Raw genomic sequence first — 21767 nt, forward strand, 5'->3', positions numbered from 1 at the left:
GCAGTAAATTTGCAATAATTTTGACTCTGAGACTCACGCAATCGTTTTCATTAATTTTTAAGTATTTGTATTAGGAGGGTGTATGAAATAATTCATTAGGCAATTTTTGAACTGTGTCAAGAATACATGTATAATGGAATTTTTGATAATTAGTGTGTTAGATGTATAAATGTTATTCTTTTAAAAAACTCCTGTGTATAAGTTTAGAGAGTTATGTTATGTTATTCATGTTTCAGGTAAATGGACACTCTGTCAGAGTTCCCCTGAAGATTAGAGGCAGGGTGAAAATTGAATACTGTGGAAGGAAAACTGTCAAAGTTTCAACTGATTTTGGATTGGTTGTCAGGTTTGGCTACGATGAAAAGGCCTTCATCAAGGTACCAGCGGTATACCGTGGCTATTTACGTGGTATCTGTGGAAATTGCAATGGTGACCATAGCGATGATTACACGCTTAGAAATGGCACTGATGTGAGCAATGTGCAGCCAGATTATCTTCGCGACAACCTTCTTGGGCAGAGCTTTGAAGTTGAAGATTACACAGGAAGCTCCAGGTATAACTCAATTTTTGCTTTAATTTCAAAAAATATAAAGCCCATTAATTTTATCAGGTATATTTGTGTTATGGTTTAGCTGCATTTGGATTGACGTAACATTTTTTTTTTAATCGAACTTAATGGAACCTTTATTGCAACTAATCCCTATTTAAAACGATCACCGTAATAAGTGGTGGTTGCATTGACTAAAGTGTGATCACTTAACGGTATCAAGAACCTCTTGAAAATTCTGTAAACTTGATTTTACTGTCACATCATTACACCCAGCACATACAACATATTCTGATCATCCATATTCACATATCCACTCAATGCAATCAAACTATATATGGGCTCTACACTATAATTTAGCTTTACACTAAATTATAGATGCAAAGAGAATACATTGATTTATAAAACTTTAATTTGTTGAGGATAAAAACATGGTAAATACAAAATCTATCCTCCCCACAAGGCTAGTAAAAGTACACAAACAACTATTAAATAACTATTAAATTTCGTATGAAAATATTGGTCAGTTTTGAATGACATATATTTGTGCATGCCTACTCAGTTAAGCTAGTGACATGCAACTAATGTAGACAGCCTAAATTATACTGTACACGGTTCTGAAGAAAGTGTAAAATAAGAAATGTAAATATTACAAAGAATGTATGCACAAAGTAAAAAATGACCCAAACCGTATACCTATACAATGAGACAAGGTGTGTATAGAAGTTATATATAAGAGTGTACATTTTTCTTTTGTATCTCATATATAATGTTTCCATATGTCAAGTAAGTATTAGATGATGAAACTTGCAGTGACTGATGCAACAATAGAACAAAATGCAAATAGAACTAAACTTCCACTCTGTCATCAATATAGATCAAGGATATCCTCTCTTATTTTATCAGATGCACCTCAAGACCTGTCAGCGACTCGTGCACCGATAAAAAGAGAGATATATACTCCAAGAAACACTTCTGTGGCTTGATCAAGAAGTCATCGGGTCCTTTCAAAGCCTGTATTAAGAGTGGTAAAATTGATGTAGAAGGTCTTTATCAGGCCTGTTTACAAGATGCCTGTTCGAAGTATCCTTCCCATAAAGTTGCCAAGAAGGCTGCATGTGCTGTCTTAGAAGATATGGTCTTGCGGTGCGATAATGCAGGCTACCCTATCAAAAAATGGAGAAAAAAATGCAAATGCAGTAAGTTGATTTGAAAATTCCATAAGATTACATCAAAAGCTAAATATACTATAATAAAGAAAGTAATGAACAACTATTAAGCTTGTTGCATTTTAAAAGTAGTGTTTTAAGTAGGTCAAATAAATCAGTTGAATAGTGTATCATTTATTCATATCACAAACACTTGTGTATGGTGCATACACATATGGTCACACACACACTTAACCCTTGTTATTTCTTTTTTTAAATAACCTTGTTAAACTTATGTTAAATAATTCCTTTAGCAATATCATGCGGTGACAAACAGTACTATTATGAATCTGCCCCTGCTCGTGCTATCCAATGTGGTGCCTCCGAAGTTCCCGAAGATCGTCTGCACTCTGCAGGCTGCTACTGTAAGCCTGGCTATGTATTTTATGGAGACAAATGTGTCAAGCAGAAGAAGTGTCCTTATGTTTGCAGAGACAGATATGGTAACATGCATAACGTACGTATTACTTTATAATTTTTTTTTTGCTCGAGGCTTATACAATCTTGAAATCAGTTGAATTGTGGCCTTGAAACATACTTAAAATTGCTATTTGCCTTGAAAAGGGCTTGCATTCCATCATTTTTGTCACAGAAAAGTACATGAATTTTATTACAAAACAATTTGTCAAAAAGATCATTTTATATCTTGTAGTTTTAAAGTTGGATATCGATAAAAATTTGCAGAAGGGGAGAATACACTTTTTGGCCATTATTCTTTCGTGTAACACATCAATGTGTAAAAATATAAAGTGTTTATGAAATAATAATTACCTTTTTTCCTTTGGTTTGTGCACTTATAAAACAGTACATTGCCTTCATTTGCATTCAAAAAGTCCTTGCAAAGTATGTGAATCAGCGCCCCATGTGTCTTTGAAAGTCCTTTAATTTGTTCTTAATGTTCTTCTATGAACTTTGCAGATTCATCGTTAACTCTCCTAAATCTCCAGTCAGATTTTACAAAAATCAAGTGATAACAAGGTTCCATCAATTTACCTGAAATGGCTGATAAAAGTCATAGTTTGATTGAGAAATAGTATAAGTATTTATGCAAGTAACTCTCTGGCATTTTAAATCATTGGAATGATAATAATGAATGGTGATTTTCTTAATGATAGGATGGTGATTCCTGGTCTGACCAAAATTGCACTGTGAGGTTTACATGTGGGAAGCTCAAGGATAAACCATGGATTTTTAAGAAGAATATCAGTTGCAGCCATGAGTTTGAAGTTTGCAGTGAGGTGGATGGCGTAAGAGACTGTCGCTGCCAACCTGGAAAGATATGCAAACGTAAGTTTAGTATTAAATTTCCTCTTCTTTGGACATTCCAGTGATAAATGTCTAGTAATATTGGAACGAGGAAACTGATCAGATCTATACAGATTTTGACTCCTGCTATATTATTATTTTATCTTTAATTTATCGAATTTTATGATGCCTGTCATTTTTATTTCAGCAATTTCAGCAACCTTTACTGTTCCCGAGACGCCTTGCCTGTGCAATCAAACGAATCCTGAGGTCTCCAATCTCACTGTAACCTACAGCACAGGAACACCAAAGAGTTTGAAGAGTGCTTTACAAGTCATCAGTCAAATTAAGCAGAAATGGTCTAAGCTTTGCAAACCGGTGTCAAAGGGTGAAAGCAAGTATTCCAAGCCTTCCAAGGACTGGTATGATGTTAGTCAGTATGGGCAATATATAAAAGGTCCAAAAGCATCAAAGTCTTCAAGGTACTATGCCCCACGCCGCAGCATGTCATCGAAGAAATCACCCCTTGATGATAGGGATATGGATTGCAAGTGTTCTGGTGGCTCCAAGACAAGTGCCTATAGCAGGTTCTGGTACTTGCATACTGGGTCTTCAAACCCTTGGTATAGAAAGTACAAACCAGCAGCTTAATCTGGAAGTAAAAAGAAAAAACAGCCATAAGTCCATGCATTAAAATCATGTTGAAGTCTCTTTTTGGAAATTAGAAAAATGACAATTGCAATTATCAGAGAAGGCGCAATTAACTTTGAGTGTGCATTTTTTATGAACTGATACTTCCATGTGAACAAAAACTCTGAAAAGATTTCCACATTTTGTATTTTTGGCAATAATGAGAAATAAATGAACATTCATTGATTAATTATTATTATTATTAATTTTTGTTTATTTATTTATTATTTTTTTCTATTTTTTGTCTATTTCTACTTGAGGGTGCTTACCCAAATGTGGCAGATTTCCCAAGTTTTGGGGTAAAAGCACAATGTTGTTATTTTGGGTCTTTATGAGGTAATGTGATTTTGTCAGCATATTAGTTAAATGAACAACTTTGTCTGGATGCCCCACTCCTGCCTCAAATGAGATTTTAAAAGCAAACATCAACATCTATAAAGACGGGTTTTAATGCTTATTTTGAACACATTTCACATAAATCTGATGATTTGGGCTGATTCTGATAGCTCCAGAAATGACAATTTCTAACGACCTTAGTTAATTTCAGCGAATCAAGTGCAAGTCAAGACCATTTTGACAGGTACTTGGCTGTAAAACATCATTTAAAGCCAATCCAGTACTTGTGATAAGAGGCTGTCAGAACGTCACCTTTGTCTTGGCATTTAATAATAATAATAATAATAATAATAATAATAATAATATTTATTTATAGTCTAAAATCCATATATAAAATGTTCAGTTGACTTTACATGGGTAAAATGAACAGAATCAGATGACTAAAATAAATGAAAAGGTAGTTAAAATAATAAGATAATGAACTAAAGATGTGAACTAAAATGTAATTGAATTGATAATATATCAAAAATAAACTGTACAGTGTTAAAGACAACAGCCAGTCAAATCAATTGTAAAACTTTTTGAAGATATAAGTTTTTAATTCTCTTTTAAAATTGTCCTCAGACTCTATTGTTTTCTATTAAATAGGGAGATCGTTCCACTCAATTGGCCCATAGACCTGCAGCGCAACATCACCGTACGCTCTTTATCTGGAATTACAACGCTTTAATAAAAGCTGATCGAATGGTCTTAAAGCACGTTTTGGCACATAGCGTTGGACTAGTTTTTGTAAATAGGGGGATGCTGATTGGTAAAAAATGGCATGCATGTTAAAATTTTGAATAAAATGCGTGCTCTGACGGGGAGCCAGTGTAACTGCTTTAAAATGGGTGTGATATGTTCCTCCCTGGCTGTTCGGGTTAAAAGACGTGCTGAAATATTCTGAATTCGCTGCAGTTTTTTATTCATTTGTCGGTACAGTCATAGAGTTGCAGTAGTCTAAACGAGAGGTGATCATAGCATGAATAACTGTTGCCGTAGAAGATTGATCCAGGTAGCAATATGCAAATAGCACCGATGCACCAAATAGCACCGATGTTTCTAATGTTAAAAATACATGATTTAGTGATATTTGATATTTGTCTATCCATGGAGAGAGTGGAGTCAAAGTAGACACCCAGGTTTTTCACGTGTGGTAATGGGTTCACAACACTGGTGCCTACTGGTAATTCAAGTTGTAGATTTAGGGCGTATTCCCATAGATTTGAGATCGATCTATCCCCGTGGGGAGTCTCAGTAGATTACTGTCAGATAATCCGGCTTAAATGTCCGTCCCGCCTACTACAAGCTGTAAGGGGGTAATTAACTCTCGTGCCCGCTCGGCTGACAGCTATTTAGCGTGAACCCCCAGGGAGGTAGGTCGATCTAGTTTGGATCGATCTAATCTCTGGGAATGGGGTCTTAGAGCAAGTTGCTTGTTATGTGGCTGCGTGATTAATAAAAACTCTGTCTTTCCGTCTTTTATTTTCAGTTTGTTGTTGATGAGCCAGGCGCGAATATCAGCCACACAGTTGGTAATTTGATCCATAGATGGTTTAGGATTTTGTATGTCACAGCAGGTATAGATCTGAGTATCATCAGTATACATGTGGTATCCAAGTTTGTGATGACGTAAGATGGCACTGAGTGGCAGGGTATAAATGCAAAACAAAAGTGACCCAAGGACACTGCCTTGAGGCACCCCAAAAACAATTTGTGAAAGGTCGGACAGAATGCCATTTACTGAAATTTGCTTTGACCTCCCACTGAGGTATGATCGAAGAAACGCAATGGCTTTATCCCTGACACCAACACTATCCTCAAGGAAAAGTTAATAATGTACTGTGATCAACGGTATCGAAGGCGACTGAAAGTTCTAGTAATATAAGTAGCATAGCAGATTTGGGGTTGTTGTCACTGATTAGTACCTACCCCGGTGTAATAGGTGAATAAGTGTGATCAAATGTGTGGAATTTCATGTCAGATGGACACATAAACGTATAAAAATTGTCACAATATTTTAAAAAAGATACATCTTTGCACAGCAGTCGTGGATCGGTACGGTTCAGTTGTCAGTTGCGAACTACTTCCTGGTTTTCACAAGGTCCTTCAAAGACTAAAACGTCGTTATAATTGCAGCACATACCATAAAACACACAAAAATACTTAGATATGGGCATAACAGATTGCATACATGCAAAAAATCCACATGACAACGATTAATAGCCTCCCGGCAATTCTTTTCCCTTGACGCTCTTTGTCGCGCTGGCGGTTGATGCAGCATATATTTCAAAACAAATTGACTGCAAATTAGGCACGATTTTTCACCCTTAACACCCGTGACACGTTTTCATACCATGCTTCTATTATTTCTACAAGTATTCTCTCCTCCAAATGCATAAAGATAAATTGTTGACTTACCGTGTTGTTACCAAAAACTGCTTTTTTTCTCCGAGTCCACGTCCACGTTCACCTCAAGCTAAAAATGACCACTCAGCTTGGCGTCAAATTGCACAAGTTCTTCTTTATTTGTTGATTTATTTTACTTAAAGTATGTTTTTAACAGAAGAAAGCAAACACGCCATAATTTTTTCTTAACACGCAACTCAATTCTTTAAAGAAAAAAAAAAACAGTGTTTAAGCGGTAAATGCCGAAACGCCTTTTTTAATTCAGAACGTGGATGGAACGGTTCAATTTTAACATTTAATAAATTTATTGAATTAATATTCATTAAAATTAAATCAAATATAGTAACGATGCAAGATGATTAGTAATGTAAGATTTATGTCGCATACTCGCTTGTCAGACTACATGTAAGATGATCTCACGACATACTCGGGTATGGCTGTTTAGATGTAGGGGGTAGAGGCACTATTTCAATGCAGTCGAAGGCAAAAATCGAAAGGAGGTCGATGGCATTTAGTATTACATGGTCCATTTCTCAGTAAAGAATACTAAATAAAAAAATTCTACATACTTCAGGATGGCTCACTGCCGTTTTCGTCCACACATAGGCAACCAGTAATTCGGACTCTACTAGCGATAATGTAAACACACCTTGAATGCCCATTTATAAATTTACTTTTCTAGTTAAACTTAACAATGTGTATTAATCTTGTGTGAAAAAAAAAGCATTCCACTGTGATTTGCGACCGCGTCCATGTGCACCAATGCAGGCCTATTCCATTTATGGAGATGGTCACAGAATCAGCAAAATGGAAACGCAACTGGTGCAAGTTTCGAAATAAAATGTTTGCCAAATGTTTATAATATCTAGAGCTTTTGTTGTTTAAAACATGTTTGAATAAAAGGTAGGAAAAACGAAAAAAAAAAAAAAAAAAACAGTAGGAAGCAAGCTGGTAGGCAGTAAGTGAAAGCCTGGTCCGAACACTGAATTTCTATCTGAACTGGCTCAGCCGAATTGGACTGAATAACCATGTATTTTTCACACCCCCTAATTTCATTTCCACAACGATCCGTGAATGAGGTTAAAAAGCAATAACATACTTGTGTGACAGGACAAAATGCTTTGTTTATTACGCACACTTTATCTTATCAAATGAAGCGTGCATTTTAAAAACCATGAAAATTAGAGGATCAGAGAGGCGATACCGCATGATGCCGGGGACATTTAATGATTCATAGACAATGTTAGTAACTTCAAGTAAATGGAGCAGTTAAATTGGTAACGAAAACGTCAAGGGGGGGGGGGGGTCGCTTAGGAGGGAGATAGAGAGGTTTTTGCAAACGCAGCCAGAAAGGCTGGAAAACCCGTGGAGAGTAATCAAAGAACATATACCACTTTCTTTTTTATCTGCGAATGAATCCGAGCGCCTTAAATCGGAATTGGAGGTTTTACGTCAAGCATCGTTCGAGACGTTGCTAGAATTTAATAGAAGGTTTAGGGAGGCGGCAACCAATTGACCTCGGTGGACACAAATTAATTAGATAACTGGCATTTGTGTCATCGGTTGCGCATTTAAGCTTTAAACTTAAGTTTTATGAATATATTAACGTGTAGGGCCAGACAGTAATCAGTGTTACGCCGACGACCACCACCTGATCTATTGAATATAACGCGTGGAGTAGTAACGAACCCTTAGAAATAATTTGAGAAATAAGCAAACCTGACTTTATCGTGTGTACGGGAGTTCGATTTTCTCAAAAATAAAAATTTACATTATATTTTGAAAATTCAGTCTGGGGGGGGGGGGGGGGGGGGGGGGGGGGGGAGGGGGGGGGCGGGCCGACCCCCCCCCCCCCCCACCCAGCCACCCTAAATTCACCACTGACACTAATCTTTTGACTTGAACCACCTTAACTGCGTCACGTCCAGCTCGATGTAGCGAGTCAATAGAAATATAATTTCAATCGGTTGACGAGAGAAATTAAAGTGAAATTAATTTCTCTCTGTTTAGGACACGCCAGAAGAGGGCGCGATTGGTGTAGCGGAGTTCTCGTGTCATTTAGGCGATTGACACGGTACTGTTAACACGCTTATGATTACGACTCCGTAGACGACATGGTTGATGAGTCCAGTGGAGGCGAACACTTTACCTTGGAAAGTAAAAAGAAAGAGCCGAAAGACAATTTCGACCATAGACTGTCTACATTTAATGCCGAAGCCAGTGATTGTGAAAACTGAAAGTCGACAATATTTATCTTGGAAAATAGAAGGTAATCACCATCAATTTGACTCAACAGTAATGGAAAATAAGATTATTGTGGTGAACAAACTGACAGTGCCTCACAGTCTTGGCAAGAGAAACCAACATCAAAATTGCTGACACTTTCGACACTGTTAAGGAATATACTGTAAATCCTCTTGCTAGTGATTTTGGGAGCGAGAGAGAGAGAGAGAGTTACAAAGAAAAATTAAAAGAAAACAAAAAGGGAGCCAAAAAAAAAAAAAAAAAATCAAGTTATATCAGCAGACCAAGAGATGGGTGTGGTGAGCGATACTTCTCAGCGGAGATGTCTTTTTCGGAGCAGCGGGTCGAGACTTTGCTTAGCTTGTTGAGGAAAGGGCCATTTCATGCTTGAGTGACCAACTTACAGAGGGGAAAGTTCTTCCACTAGAGTCCAACACCAGAGATCATGGAACATCTGGAATGGGGAAGAAGGCGGAAGCATTGAAAAAAAGATAAGTACCCGGTACATGTATGAGTGCGTTAGTTTCAATCAAGAGTTTCATAATTATGAACATGAGGAAAATCAGAAATTCATACCCGTGAAAAGTAGGTTAAGAACCAATTTAAATTTTTGGGAAGAAGTAGGGTTTTCATCTTTTATTCTAGACTTGATAAAAATGGTTATAATTTTCCGTTTATAACAACACCCTGTGGGATGAGGAAAGATAACAGCTTTCACCATTGAAAAATAAGTTTTTTGTTAAAAAGCTTTTCTTGAATTGGAAAAGAAGCGTTTGATTAAAAGGTGTAGCAAACAACCAATTGTTGGTAACCCTTAAACAGTAGCAGTGCACAGCAGTGTAAAAAAATAGATTGATTTTAGATTTACGAGAAGTAAACAAACATGTCTGTAAGCAGTCTGGTAGTTACGGACATTTGAGAACGGCTCTTATGTTTATGAAACTGTTTGGTTGGATGATTAAATTTGATTCAGCTTATCATCATCTAGATATCTATTATAAACCTCATACAGATTATTGAGGTTTTTCATGGATAATTCAAGATCAGCAGATTTACTTTTGATTCTTAGTTTTTCCATTTGGGTTATCATTAGCACTTTATATTTTTTCAAAATCGACTAGCCAATTAATCAAAAAATGGAGATATCAAGGTTTTCAAACTTTGATGTAATTGGATGACGGTCTGTGGTACTGTAGTAACAAAGATAGACTGGAGCATCAGGGTGCTGAAATCAAAGAGGATATTGCTAAGTCAGGTTTTATGCAAACGTATGAGAATACTATTTGGTCGTAGCTACAGAGTCTGGCATTTTTAGGCATCGATATAGATATTAGTATTGGGGAAATCAAATTTCTTGATATTAGATTAGCAAGAGCTTAGAGAACTGGCATTATATTCGCACGAAAGTGAGCAGAGGTCTGGCTAGTTTTGTTGGTCAGATTATACTGTGTCTATTGTGCTTTTACCTCAGTGCAATAAGGTAGTTTATTCTGATGCTAGTAGTACTGGGTTTGGAGGATATTGTGTGGAGACACCTAAAAGGGTGTGTTGCGAGGAATGGTCAGCTGACGAAGCGACGGAGAGCTCTACTTACAGAGAACTGATAGCTGTTTTCAGGGTCTTATTTTACATGGCAAACACGTTGAGTGGTTTGAGATTGAAGTGGTTTTCTGATAGCAAAGATGTTGTAAACATTAAAGAAAAAAGTAGCATGAGGAGTAAATTACAACCTATTATTTTAGATGTTTTTCTTCTAATGGAGTAATTCAATAGAAATGTAAGGATACTGAGAAAAAAAAATACCCATGCAGATTATATAAGTAGAAGTGTGTATGTTGACGATTGGGGTATTTCTCAAGAATTATTCTCACATTTTGGTAAGATATGGGGTCCTCATGAAGTGGATTGGTTTGCGTCCTGCTACAATGCTTGAGTACATATTTTTATTCTAGATTTTAGAATTCAGGAACAGTGAATGGGACACGCGTCGTTTACGGCTCTATCCTGGTCCTTAGATCAAATTCGGTCCCTTATTTCTACATTGTCCTTCACCTGTAAATGTCCATCATGACGTGATCAAATGTGGCACCGAAACGTGCCCTTGGCTGACTCTGTTATGGTCTCAAAATTTTTGAAGCTTTAAACTTTTAGATACTACCTAGTTTCTTATTGAAAAGTCGAGATAAAGAGGTGGCAATTGGCTTTTGATAAATCGGGTTAAATCGTATTTATGCCCAGTGAAATTTCTTGAAAATATTTAGATTTCATTGGTAGGTCTCGATCCTAGCTACAGCTTTTCAAATTTATATGGCCTATTTTAAATATGATATCGTTGAGTTACAATGACAGTTATTTATAGATGAAAATTGGATAACGATGCGGGGGAGAATCGGTGCGCGTACAACAGTAATTTTAGGGGGTATGTTTCGATGAGGGGAGCTATCGGTGTAGGGTCGTATCGATGCGTAAAATGAAAAAACATTAAACGGAAGTATCGGTGCCGGGGAGTAGTTCTGTGGACATTATTTTGATCGCTTTTTGTAAAAACCTGAAAAATAGTCGATTTTGGCTGATTTTGTTAGGTCCGATCTATGGCATTTTTTAAAATAAAGTTTTGGGAATATAATGCAGCGTTCTTATTTACCAGGCTTTTTTTACGATATCTGGAAGGCGTGTTTGGTCATTTCTAGTCGTCACTTCCTTAAAGGTCTTGGTTCAGATTTTATCGTTGATAAAGCAAAATAATGCCTTTGTTGAATGAAAATCTATAATTAGGGACCCATTACTCCATAACAAAAATATTTAAACAAAAATGACGGCACAAGATTGTAGCCCATACACTCGAGGTCAAAGCTGCCAATTTTCGTGATAAAATCTTGTTTAGGGATGAAGTTACGCCCCTTGCCAATTGCTATTTCACCTCAAAATAGAAAGGCGTTAAATTGACAATTAAAGCTTTGAGTTGCCTATGCTTATACATTGCAACGAGAAATATGACAGTCAATTTTTTATATTTTCGAGGAGATTTTTATTGTTTTAAATCAGCAGAAAGATAGGTGCCTTAGAGACTTAAAAGATCAACAAGCAATAATGCAAGCCAAGCAGAACTAGGAACCCTATATAAATATTGGTGTAGTGAAACTGACACAGGTTTGGGAAAAGAATAGAAGAGTTACCAGGCAGCCGAATAGTAAAACAATTGTGTAAATAAGAGATATATGATAAAAACATACCTGGACCTCAGCCACTTAAATATTCCTTGAAACATGGGGACTTGCAAATAAGATAAGAAATATAGCACACTACACAAGCCTAGAACATGAAATAACCACAAAAAATTAAGAACCTATTCTGGCAGGAATTACAAGCTGATAAATTTGGTAAACTAAAAACTTTAAAATCTTTTTAAAATATGCAAAATGAATGATAGATGAATAAACGAACGAATAAACGAACGAATAATCAAGGTAGACAAATCAATCAAACAAATGAAACTGATAACCCTACATTTTACAGTACCATGGAATAAACGTAGTATTAATAAGAATGCTGTATATATTAGCGCCCGTGGTCTTATTGATCAATTAATGTATGAATGAATAAGTCAAATCCACATGTACATCAGGGGCGGATCCAGGTTTTTTTTCCTCAGAATTTTCCACAACTTTCCGCCATTTCCTGTTAGTGACAGTGATTCCTCCGTCCTCCACAGTCTTAATTTTCTGCTCAGTTCTGTACATGAGGATTCCATCTTGTAGCTAGAAAAAAGGAAAATTGAGAAATACACTATGCGTGCTCCATGGAATAGAGACGAAAGGAAAAATACTTGTACTATCAAGCAGTTACAGTGTCTTAATATATATCAAATGAACACTTTGCACAATGCTTCTTGCATAATGTAAGTATATGACAACCTGCAAATGAACAGTCTGAAACAGTGTTAAATACGCAGCTAGTATTTTGTTTACTTTGTAATGTTTTTAGCAGTGCGTCTCAAACATCTTTTAAATAGCGTTCAACGTTGCGCCAGCTTGGTACTTACCCTCTAATAAATACAACCGCACCGCCTTAGGATCGATCGTGAGTCGACTGCGAGTAAGATGAACCCTCCACAAATATATAGGTCTCGTGTGTGAAGAGTGAAAATCCTCTATGGCGTACCCATTAAAAGACGGGTGTATATCTTTACATGGGTTTAGCTTTTACGTTGGTTTATCTAGTGAATGCAGGGATATACAGCCAGCGTAAAATGAGCTTGCCCATCGAAAAGTATTCATTAAATATCATGCAAAAATAAAAAATAACACTGGGATATCGATAAAAGCACCAATTATAGTTTAGGAATTTGTTTATAGAAATGCTCTGAGACTAACGGGGCTCCTGTGTAATACGAACGTGTTTACTCACCATATCCATATCAACTGGTTGACAGACTCTCTTCCATCACTGCATCTCTGCCACTGCACCACGAAGGAAGCTGTGCCGAAAAACCCGAAACACCGTGACTCTTATTGTCAACGCCTTTTCGTGTTCAATAGTAATACAATATGAATATTAATGACTATGTTTATGAACACTTAATACATTTATACATGAATATTTAAATTAGAGGACAACCACGTTTCGCTATAGTTCTAACGTGACAGGAAGTCCGTGTAATAGAGAGTCCGGGGGACCCTCTATTACACGGCCTTTCTGTCACACTAGAGGGACCCTATAATGAAGACTCCCAGTTTCAGAAACCAGGGGTCCGTAGGATTAACTACCTGGCTCCATTAAATGAAAAAATGAACGTCCGTAGGACCCCTGGTTTCTGAAACCGGGAGTCCGCGGATCCTGTTTCGACGGACTCTGTGTCACGTTACACCGACCCTCACCCCCTTGGAGTTATGTTTGGGGCACGCTTAAGGGCCCCGAAAAAAGGTGTTTTAGAGGGAAAATATCGTCATTTGGTACGATTTATAACTATTATTCAGCTAAATATTTTGGGTGTAATTTGTTGTCAGGAATCGAAGGGGGGAGGGGGTCTGGATCCCCCTGACACCTCCCTCTTAATCCGCCATGTACATGTATTAGACCGTGAACATTCGTGAACAGTTTCAACCGCAGTCCCTCGCCTGAAATGAGCCATGCCTGTATGTAATTTGCATAACAATTACTTGCTCATCGTAGTGCGAGCTGTACTTCCGAGTAGGACACAGCTAGATGAAGACGCAATGTTCAACGTGTGGTGCAGTCGCAACGCAGTCGTATGAGGCGTAGAAGCAAATGCATGTTTCGTAAGTAGCACTTTTTCTTCAGTAACGTATGTCAGTTGATAGAAAGAGAGCAGAAAAATGCAAAGAAATTTGCGAATTGTATTTACTGGTATGTTACTACTCTTTGTTGTATTTTGCCTGTCGTTTCTGTAATGTCACTCAAAATACTATTTAGCAAATTAGTAAATGGGCATATTACCACAAAGATCACTGACATATTTAGACGATAGTACCGTACTTGTCACAGTATCGAACTTTTGATCCAAAGACAAGCGTGCCCCATCAACGTGTACATCAATTTTATAGTCAAAGTTTATCAAAAATTCAAACGTCTCCTTTTAAGACAATCACAATAGTTTAAAATTTTTTAATCAGTTTTGTAGGTTTGTTTATTTTATTACACATGTACCTGTAAAATGCTTGTAAGCAGTGTTGAAACACGGGAAAATGATTTGTACTAAAGCGAAATATGGTTCCCAAACGCGTGATGCAAAGCGATTTTAGATATTACAACTTTATATAGTAGGTAAAATAAATAAACGTCTGTAGTGATAACCTCCACAAATTAGAGGAGTGTTTTCAATATTTATTTTTTCAAAGCAAGATATCTGAAATATCATTATTACTAACTTCAGGTCTTAATTTTGGCGTTAGGCAACATAGAATCGATTGATTCGGGGTGCTAACTGAGCCTGAACTATGGACAAGTCGGTAAACACTCACATCATTTCAAGTGCCCTCTTCTCTGAGATGTAAATTGCATTGGTCGTATCTTCCAAGCCTGCCCGTATAGTCAGATATTGTTAACATTACCTTCTCATTTCAGAAGTCCACTGAGATACTGAGAACTGCACGACACCCGGCTGCTAGCAACCGAGCCTGTCATTCACGCTCTGGAACCCAACGCACATCCATGCATCTTTTGTTTTAAAATTGAATAAATACGTTTGTCATTCCGTGTTTTCTTTTTCACTTCGATATGAAATGATGATAAATATATTAATAATAATAGAGGGTTAGGGGTAAAATTATAAAGATATTATTGTCTGAGCACTTTCAAATTAAATGTGCTAAAACTGATCTGTATGCATTGTGTTTGGGATTGATGGTTTCAACAGTAACAGAAAATGTCGTAAATCAAAAGGATTAAAAGGTTTGTTAATAATTGAGAGCATTTTAAGAATACATCTACAGCATTTCCAACAGCCCACATTAATAAATACAATTTGTGTGAATTTACGATCTTGCTTTATTGAAAAATCTGCCCTACATTTTATTCTATAGTGAGACGGTTTTTTATATCTATTGGAATAAATTAGTTCGTCCTCCCGGATATAATTTTCTTAATTTAATATAGGTCCATATTTTAAGGGTTATGGTTTGCTACAGAAAATCGATTCAAATATCACGACCTTCTATTCAGACGAATACTTTAATTTTAAATTAAAACAGAAATATAAGATATCCTGACACTTTTGAAATGACAACAGTTGAAATTTGCTCCTCCACTAAAAAAAAAATAGTTCTGCATATTCTGACATGTTTGAAAATGTCTCATTAAAATCATAATTAAAATAAATTCATCCTTTGATTTAATGAAATAGACTCGCCCCACTTGTGTGACCCCTCAAATCAAGTGGACTCGCCCCACCTGTGACCCCTAAAATCAAATGGACTCGTCCCACCTGTCACCCCTGAAATCGAGTGGACTCGCCCCACCTGTCACCCCTCAAATCGAATGGACTTGCCCCACCTGTCACCCCTCAAATCAAGTGGACTCGCCCCACCTGTCACCCCTCAGATGAAATGACCTCGCCCCACCTGTCACCCCTCAAATCGAGTGGACTCGCCCCACCTGTCACCCCTCAGATGAAATGAACTCGCCCCACCTGTCACCCCTCAGATGAAATGAACTCGCCCCACCTGTCTCCCCTCAAATCGAGTGGACTCGCCCCACCTGTCACCCCTCAGATAAAATGGACTCGCCCCACCTGTCACCCCTCAAATCGAATGGACTTGCCCCACCTGTCACCCCTCAGATGAAATGAACTCGCCCCACCTGTCACCCCTCAAATCGAATGGACTCAACCCATTTGTAAATGCAGGTCATCTTCTTACAGGGTCTAGCCGTCAAGTGACTAACCAGGAGCATAGCTCGCATTGCGATGTGTGACTATTGTTATGCAAGTTACAACTGGCACCGTGCATGGCACATTTGGTTGAGGAGTTGCTGTGGAAATCGGTCTCAAAGAACGGCGAATCTATGGAATATTATTTTACTATTGTGACAAGGCTATCACCCCCCGCGTAGACCTATCTGTCACCGTACATAATATTTCTCAAGGACAACTAGTTTATAATTAATCAAAAACTAAAAATAACAATGAAGATAGGTATAACAAGTAAATGATGATACTCATACATTCGGGGAGTAGCTTTGCGCGGGATGAATATCGTATTGTACGGCCCCCTGGCTATCGATTGTAAGTAATAGATATAAACTGGCCCGCTCGAAGATGCTGTGGTTCCGAGGTCAAAAAGTACTGTACATGTACTAACCATGATTAAGGGAAGTTATTGAAGTTATCAATTTATGATTTTAGAGATACTAATAAGCTTACCTTTTTTAACACTGGTCGTATTCACAAAAGATTGTAAATATTACAGAGAGAAAGAAAAATACCCAAGAGAAAGGTGGGGGGGGGGGGGGGGGGGAAGGAGCGCAATGTGAAACGCTTTGATATGATGTTCTTATTCAGCTATTCAAACGATCATAAATAATTTGTAAACTCTTCACCCTTGATTCAAATAAATAAAAAAACAACAACAATTAAAGGTTGTAGTATTTGCCACAGAAGCCAAACTGAAGTAAAACATTTGAAATAGCAAAGAAAGAGGAAGAGAAGTAAAAAAATTAAATTCCCAAATCTTTTGAAACTAGTAATCTTTCTTCGACAGTATCTTTTACATAACCGTCTTTTGTGTTTTCAGATCGCCATCTACCGTGTTTCTTAAACAGTCTGCCTTTAGTCCCTGCATTAGCAGAAGCTGTAGCCCCTCCTGCTCTTAAGCTATGAAGACCGAATTGTTTTTTTGTCTAAACCAATTGAACTGAAAACATTACCCTCTACCAGGGCGACTGATAGATTTTTACGGATATTCACAGATATGTCTCTAGCTAGATAGATTGTCATTTTAACTCTAAGTCACCCTGTACAGAAATCTCAAGGTTGATTACATGCCTGGTAATTGATTGCATAACTGCTCAGGCACTGCCACTTGGGAGGTCCAGTCTAAGTCTGCATGACAGCAATCAAGACAGTTAATTGCTCTGACCTTAATCACTTGCTCTTCTGACACAGATAAAAATAGCCCCCAGTGAATAGCTTATTACTTCAGCTAACTGTGGAATCCCCTGAAGTAGTTGCAGAGGTATAAATACTGGTGCAGTAGCAGCCTGAAAGCATTGTTAGGTATGGAGCGTGAAGAAGCAGATCGGATAGTAAGCAAATTTTGGAATTTTGAAGAACTGACAAAATATTAATTTGAAGCGGTGAGTGCTGCAGTCAGAAGGAAGGACGTGTATGTTGGAATAAATTAAAGTACTGGGTGGAAAAAAATCTCGAAATTTAATAAAAGTACTGGATGGAATAAAAGTACTGCCCGGAAAAAAACCTTCACACCACTCCTCCCCCCGCCCCCCCCCCCAAAAAAAAAATGAAATAAATAAATAAAAATAAAGAAGAGAAAGAAAAAAAAACTAGCTATTTATCAGTGTTAAAAAAAACTTTCACCAGGTAAAATTCACTCAGTATTATAATTTATTTATCTTAAAAACAGGATATCTAATTTATTTTCAAAAAATAAAAAATTGTGCCGTGAGTTAAATTTAATAATCGCCAGGGTCCGAAGACCCAGATATATCGCACCTAAGCCGCCTCCGATAGTCATACGGAGACGTTATTCAAAGTAGGCCTAAATTTATTCTCAGATATAGGCCTAAGGTTTGTTTTGCATACGTGTAAACTCCTAAGGGTTAAACTTACATAGAAGTGTGATTTAACATCGTTTATATCACAAATCGGCATGAAATAATTGACGTTTGAAAACAGACACAACTTCTTTGCTGCACTTGAAATGACCTTCTTAGCTATAAATATGATCCTATCACCTTGCAACATTACATCATTCGATCGATATACATGAGTAGTTGTCACTGTTGAGGAGAAAGTACGTCTATTTATAGGAACTGAAATCAGATGACGCATGTATCGTAGTGTTCAGAGAGCGTCTTCAGCTTGACCTACTTTCCAGTACGTATGTCGAACAGTAGCTGCACCGATATTTCTTCTCATTATACTTAAATTTATACCCCCTTTACACTGGACGGCGTCCTTTCTGCGTCCTTTCTGCGACCATGAAATTTGGCATCGCTGCGGTCTCAATAAGGAGACACGAGCATTGATTTTGTATCAGAATGAATGCTCAATGATCGGCCAGTTGTCGGCACGTAAATTATTATTATTTTTTAACTCTCAAATGGGACCGTACTGCTGGACGCAGAAAGGACGCCGTCCAGTGTAAAGGGGCCCTTAGGAAAATAAAAAACTTGACTTGTACTTGTATATTTTCCCATCGATACGATAGGTATTTAATAAACATACCGGGTGGTAGATTTTTGAAAAATTAATAAGCGTAGGCCTACTGGGTGGAAATGGAGCGTACCGATGGAAAGAAATTTGAAAAATTAATTACGTACCGACCGGTACGTTTATTTAATACTTCAAGGTATGTGAGGAAACACCGGGCGTGATAGCCGCCATTTTTTTTAAGCTGCAGTACGGAATTGTGGGATACGGCTCACTTCGGGAAACCCCTTCCAACCACGTGACTGGTTTTTGCAGACAGCAGAGCCTAGACAGGTTGCGTAATGTGCAGTTAGCACATCGTCGCGAAACGAAGCTCAAGCAGAGCGAGAATAAAGCCCTCTGCGCGCGGGCAAAGATAATTGCTTTCAGATGGCATTTCTGTACAGGGTGACTTACACCCCATTTCCATAGATTAGATCGATCTACTTTAGATCGACCTAACTCCCTGGGGGTTCACGCTAAATAGCTGTCAGCCGGGCGGACACGAAAGTTAATTATCCCCTTACAGCTTGTAGTAGGCGGGACGGACATTTAAGTCGGATTATCTGAAAGTAATCTAGTGAGACTCCCCGCGGGGATAGATCGATCTAAAATCTATGGGAATAGAGCCTTAGAGTTAAAATGACAATCTATCTAGCTAGAGACATATCTGTGAATATCCGTAAAAATCTATCAGTCGCCCTGGTAGAGGGTATGAAAACATCAAGAACTATGTCCCTTGTTCTTGTATAAGACATTTTCACATTACTCCTCCTCAGCTTATATAAGTTTTTCTTCTTTAGAAAACTTAAAGAACGACACACTTTTTTCAGAATTGTTATCCATCTCTGCAACTTCGAAATACTTTTTAAGCATCAAATATGGACAGGTGTGCTTTCCGGTCTTGGCTATCAAACAAGAATTACCATCCCTGTGTTGATCGGTTTTACTTTTCCTGATGAAAATCTCTAAATAATGGTCATAAAAGATCACATAATTATATCTCAATTCAGATATTTCTGACCACCTGAAGAATGCAGCATATGAAATCAAACAATGGAAAGTATTCGGAGATCCTTCAAAGTGACTCAGCAGATACAGGTTCCTTTTTTATTACTCTATGATGTTTCCTTCTCTGAGATACTTCTTTCACTGCAAATAAGGAATTTCGGATTTTTCTTACAGTTTGCAATATCATGAAACCATTTTAAACTGTAAAAAGCGTCTAAAACCGCAGCAGAAGAATTACAAGATTGTGACAAATTGTGAAGATAAAAAGCAACAATCGAGTCTTTCGCTGTAAAAACAGAGGTCACACCGTTCGTATTGCACCATTCAAGCCATTTTTGGAAGCCTTAAGAATATTTTCTCACTGTGTTGTCTGCTCTTGACTTCAAAATGACATCTGGTAATGAATCTGCTAAAGCCTTCAAACTTTTATTGCTTGTAACCTCCACGTCTTAGAGGATAGCATTATCAAGAAAACATGAAAAAGGAAAAAAAAAATTTTTTTTGAAAACAAAACTCTAGCAATCGTTCCCATAATCTCTGTTCATTCTGGACAATAATCATGTCCATGTTAACTGTCATTGATCAATAATTGTGATTCTAATGGCCATTTCTTCCATTCCTTCCTTCAATGTTGCAGAACTCCATTACAGCATTTGTTGTATCGATAACCCATTGGTAACTAGAAAAGCACTCCGAGAGCGCAGACCTCCGCCCAGGCAGCGATTTTTGATTATTATTGATTATTGATTTATTATTTATCCGGATCACCTGTATGTAAATATGTTTGATAAGATCTAGGGGAGATATTTAAGCACATTTAAAAGACACTCACTCAGAACCAGATTTTTTCAATATCGCTTAATTTGGGGTCAGGAATGGACTTAGCAGTGATCCTCACCCTCGCCTGAACAAAGAAGCTCAAACAAATCAAGAACAAATCAATATCCGAATAACGACGGTGATATGGCCCTGTTGGCGCATATTAATTTTCGTGATCTGTAAACACAGGGAATCAGCAGTTGTAAACTTTCTCTTATATAGTATATTTTGAACAAGCTGTCTGTACAGGGAGGGGGGGGGGCTTCACATCTGCGGACCCCCTCGCCCCCTTAAAATATTCCTGGATCTGTCCCTGTTACGCATGGTACCTATCTGTATCTAAAAAAACACTGCTGATATATGATAGACGGGAAGAGGGAGCGCATGGGAAATGACGGTGTAGGCCTGATCTAAAGCCTTCCAGAATTTCTGCAGTAACTTGTTGGTCACTCCGTTCATTTTACTCGGAGACTGTTCTGGTAAAGAAAGAGATTCAAAGTGGTGTGTCGCAGTGTGATTCTGGCACTTAGAGTGTGTTTTAAATCCTAATATTAGTACATAAATGTAATTTATTCTAAAATGTGAGGCCTAATAATAAGGAGCTACGGGCAAATTTCTTCAACAATCAGTTTCTTTTTCAAACTGATTGTTTGACACATCATGATAACAACGGAAACCACCAAACTTCAATTAAGATAATTAATTGTATTTATGTAACAAATGGTTTGTTTTAGTGGTGGTATTAACTTTTTGGTAATACATCAACGTTTTGTTTATAGGAAATTAGTCTGGTTAGTTAGTAGTAGGTAGTAGGATGGTAGTTTGGGTCTTGTGTCTGCACATTTTTACCTTAAGTAGTTGACCAAGGCAAGGTGATAACAGATGTCCAGGGTTAAGGAATTTCTAAGCTGCTGTGTATCAAGGCACACACATTTGCACCCCCACCTTTAATAATTACATATTTCTTTTTAGTTACCCGCACGAAAATGCAGTAGTATCGAAGTAGCAAAGCAGCGGGAGCATATTTGCAGTATAGCCTACTGCAATTCTACTCCAGAAAGTACATAGGTTTGTACAGAGAGGAGCATAAATGCAGTAGAATAGCAGCATGATAGAAGCATGTTTCAAATATGTTAATTAGCTCCCCAATCGAAGCAGATATGAGAGATGTTTGCAGTATGATTGCAGTAGTCTACTGCGCTGGAGTATCTACTGCATTTTCGTGCGGGTAATTTTAATTGTGTCACTATAATATATTAGCCTTATCGCATAATAATTTTTTTAATTCCCATGACTAAACACCCCGGTGACTCCCTTCGCCACATAAGTTTTC

General features: G+C 37.6%; 1 protein-coding gene, 2 long non-coding RNA genes and 1 pseudogene across 15 annotated transcripts in view; 2 read left to right on the forward strand and 2 right to left on the reverse strand.

Moving 5' to 3' along the window:
- Positions 1 to 3880, forward strand: part of LOC106160932 (uncharacterized) — a 60469-nt gene extending 56589 nt beyond the window's left edge. For all 11 annotated transcript variants that reach the window (XM_086994379.1, XM_086994424.1, XM_086994404.1 and 8 more), the window contains 5 exons: positions 237 to 553; positions 1454 to 1746; positions 2010 to 2212; positions 2871 to 3042; positions 3209 to 3880. In XM_086994379.1, the coding sequence (XP_086850505.1) occupies positions 237 to 553; positions 1454 to 1746; positions 2010 to 2212; positions 2871 to 3042; positions 3209 to 3651 (1428 nt within the window). In that variant the 3' untranslated portion in view covers positions 3652 to 3880. The remainder of the gene's footprint in view (positions 1 to 236; positions 554 to 1453; positions 1747 to 2009; positions 2213 to 2870; positions 3043 to 3208) is intronic.
- A 7840-nt stretch (positions 3881 to 11720) lies between these two features.
- Positions 11721 to 13603, reverse strand: LOC106160931 (uncharacterized). Of its 3 annotated transcripts, none has more exons than XR_015332012.1 (4): positions 13485 to 13603; positions 13126 to 13195; positions 12761 to 12934; positions 11721 to 12476 (listed from the first exon to the last, which is right to left on the reverse strand). It is a non-coding gene; the product is annotated as an uncharacterized LOC106160931 (long non-coding RNA). The 3 variants fall into 3 exon arrangements; XR_015332011.1 differs by having other exon boundaries at positions 13126 to 13239; positions 13485 to 13600; XR_001238183.2 differs by lacking the exon at positions 13485 to 13603 and having other exon boundaries at positions 13126 to 13364.
- LOC147764330 (uncharacterized) lies at positions 13567 to 15764 on the forward strand. The gene is made up of 2 exons (XR_015332013.1): positions 13567 to 13997; positions 14803 to 15764. It is a non-coding gene; the product is annotated as an uncharacterized LOC147764330 (long non-coding RNA).
- A 917-nt stretch (positions 15765 to 16681) lies between these two features.
- Positions 16682 to 20288, reverse strand: LOC147764331 (uncharacterized; annotated as a pseudogene).
- Between the last annotated feature and the right edge of the window lie 1479 nt (positions 20289 to 21767).

This window comes from Lingula anatina, chromosome 1, assembly GCF_051362555.1.
Source record: "Lingula anatina isolate TDL-2025a chromosome 1, LinAna3.0, whole genome shotgun sequence".
NCBI classification, from domain to species: domain Eukaryota; kingdom Metazoa; phylum Brachiopoda; class Lingulata; order Lingulida; family Lingulidae; genus Lingula; species Lingula anatina.